Source organism: Penaeus japonicus, unplaced genomic scaffold, assembly GCF_977035675.1.
Source record: "Penaeus japonicus unplaced genomic scaffold, GWHDUDI00000001_assembly GWHDUDI00000015, whole genome shotgun sequence".
NCBI classification, from domain to species: Eukaryota; Metazoa; Arthropoda; class Malacostraca; order Decapoda; family Penaeidae; genus Penaeus; species Penaeus japonicus.
In genome coordinates this window covers 14,027,909-14,030,408 of record NW_028234417.1, presented here as the reverse complement: position 1 = coordinate 14,030,408, position 2,500 = coordinate 14,027,909, and the positions used below count along the sequence as shown (strand labels likewise).

Here is a 2,500-nt window from a genome sequence, read left to right as displayed (position 1 = left end):
TAACCTTCATTCCTCATTCTCCCCCCTCAACTAACCACCAACCTTCTCCCACATTCAATCCTTTTCTCAAACCCCCCACCCTTTCCCATTCTACCACCTTCCCCACACTCAGCTCAGGACACCCGGACCGTTAACACGCTCCCATGGTGCTCCTGTCTGCCATGACCCGCCTTGACATTCTCGTGAAGTAGCCCCTGTGGTCTGAAAACTCTTCACTTGGTGCAAGGTCCACGTCCACGTCCCGGCTCCTGACACCTGTTCAGTGCCGGCATAGCATAGGCAACAGGAATTCAAGTCAACCTCTATAAGTCGACTTTTACTAAGCATCAAGAGCGGAGTCACAGCCGGCCTTGACATCAAGCTGAGTAGACAACTGAACGACCCGCTCACCCCACAGATGAGTTGCCAAGCCTTCAAAAAGGCTAATGGCAAGGGTCAGAATTAAAGACAAAAACCCTAACTTACCAAACAGGAGAGCAAAGCTATGGCAATGCTTCGGACTCGCCAAGGTTACAGTCCTCAAAGTAGACGACAGCAGAAATGCCTACTATGCCATTGCCACCGATGAAACAATTGAACAACTCATGACAAAACAATGCAAAGAGCTCTTCAAAAAGGATCATTTTGAAATCCAAGATCCACCAGAATATAACGCAATGAGGACCATAAACATCAGGAATATTGACCGACAGATTGTCGCTTATGATGTGGATGAACTGAAACAAAACATTGAGAGAGAAAATAGTTGGGCAAAAATAGAGGAAGTAATTAAAATACCGAGCGCACCAACAATTATCAAAGTACGAATGGAAACAAGTCAAATGGCTAAGAAAGCCCTGGAAAAAGGGATGCTGATATTACACCAGTCCATACCACCAAGATACATAGAGGATAGAATCTTCATTTAACATAGTCCCATGCTACAGATGCTAAAATATGATCACGTAGTCAAGTTGCACAAAACAGAGATTACAAGCTTGCTCAGATTGCGCCTCGGAAATACCACACACGTACCAAAAGCCAAAGAAAACACTAAAAAATGCCTTAATTGCAAGATGACCACCGCACTTTGGCCGCAAAATGTCAATCGAAAAGGATAATAAAGAAGAAACGAACGAAACAATGAGAGACAGACACTACGAAGGCCAGAGAACAACGCTCCCCTGTTACAACAAAAAATTATGCAAGGGCAGCCTCAACCAATGCCCAGGCAACTCAAATAGCTAGGATCATAAGCTAAACTCACTACACTAATGAGCTGCCAGCATCATGAGTGCAATTATCCTGCAACCATCAAAGAAGCTACCCGAGCCAGGCAGTTTCCAGAGGTCGATAGACGAGATGTATACACTGACTGATATCCCGAAAGGTCAAATACACCAAACAGTATGATGCCACCAATACTCGGCATATTGAAAAGACACATGGAAAAGAATTCGAAAGGTATTTACCGAGCCAAAGGAAAACCTGTCAAGGACATGGAAAAACGAATACAAATAACAAAAGAAATAGTGAAAATTCGCCCCCGACACAAGTAACGGCCTGCGAAAGGGAAAAACGGCGAGCGAGGAATGAAACGCTGCGAGGAGCAACTGGAGAGATGAGAATACAAACTCCGGGCAATCCAGCACCAAGAGCCAGTCCGACGATGACGAACAAACCCAGACTAACGAGATCCGGAGATAAGGGACTAAGAGCAAAAGTACAAAACTGGGATCCCCCAAGAATCCAACACACAATGAAATTGAGCAACTGATCCGGGCCAAGTTAGTCAAGTATACCTATTATCATCACGAAATACACGATGACAAATTCATCGCAGATCTCATCCGGAGTAGAGTGATTGACCTGAGCGCATATAGGATGCAGTACATAAATGAAGAAGCCTTCAATAACATCATAAACGGGGCAAGAGGAGAACAATACACTGCCAGGAAATCCTCAACTGACCATGACATAATGGAATAACGAGAATCACACCATATCTTGGTAGCGGACCACCAAATCCAAACTTTGCAACAGCAAATCTATAATGACTAAGGAAAACATACCACAATTATGCTAACAGTTCATAAATTGTTAAAAGAAAAATAAATAAATAAAACAAAATAAAATAAAATAAAAGCAGCAAGTGGGTCTGCCCCACCCCTTTTATATCTACTACTGCTTCATTTTCATTCTCTGTCTTCAGACGCTTTAGCTAGCTTCCTTCCACCCTTTCCTATCCTGCTATATATATATATATAATAAAAAAAAAAAAAAAAAAAAAACTTCCCCACCCCTTAACTCTCTAATCCTCTTCCCCATCCCACTAACCTTCTACTCTTTCCTCTCCCACTAACCTCCCACCTTCTTCCCCTCTCCCCCATCCCACTAACCTCCCACCTTCTCCCCCATCCCACTTAACTCCCACTCTCTCTCCCCTTTCCCCATCCCACTAACCTTCTACCCTCTCCCCTATTCCACTAACCTCCCACCTTCTTCCCCTCTCCCCAATCCC

The 2,500-nt window shown here is 44.0% G+C and overlaps 1 protein-coding gene across 1 annotated transcript in view; it reads right to left on the bottom strand.

The window, feature by feature from the left end:
* Nucleotides 1–2,500, bottom strand: part of PolQ (DNA polymerase theta) — a 48,542-nt gene that overhangs the window by 14,019 nt on the left and 32,023 nt on the right. The window contains exons 24-28 of the mRNA XM_086544215.1: nt 1,951–2,036; nt 1,615–1,666; nt 1,452–1,467; nt 506–716; nt 136–422 (exon numbers count right to left, since the gene is read on the bottom strand). Coding sequence (XP_086400341.1) covers nt 136–422; nt 506–716; nt 1,452–1,467; nt 1,615–1,666; nt 1,951–2,036 — 652 coding nt within the window. The remainder of the gene's footprint in view (nt 1–135; nt 423–505; nt 717–1,451; nt 1,468–1,614; nt 1,667–1,950; nt 2,037–2,500) is intronic.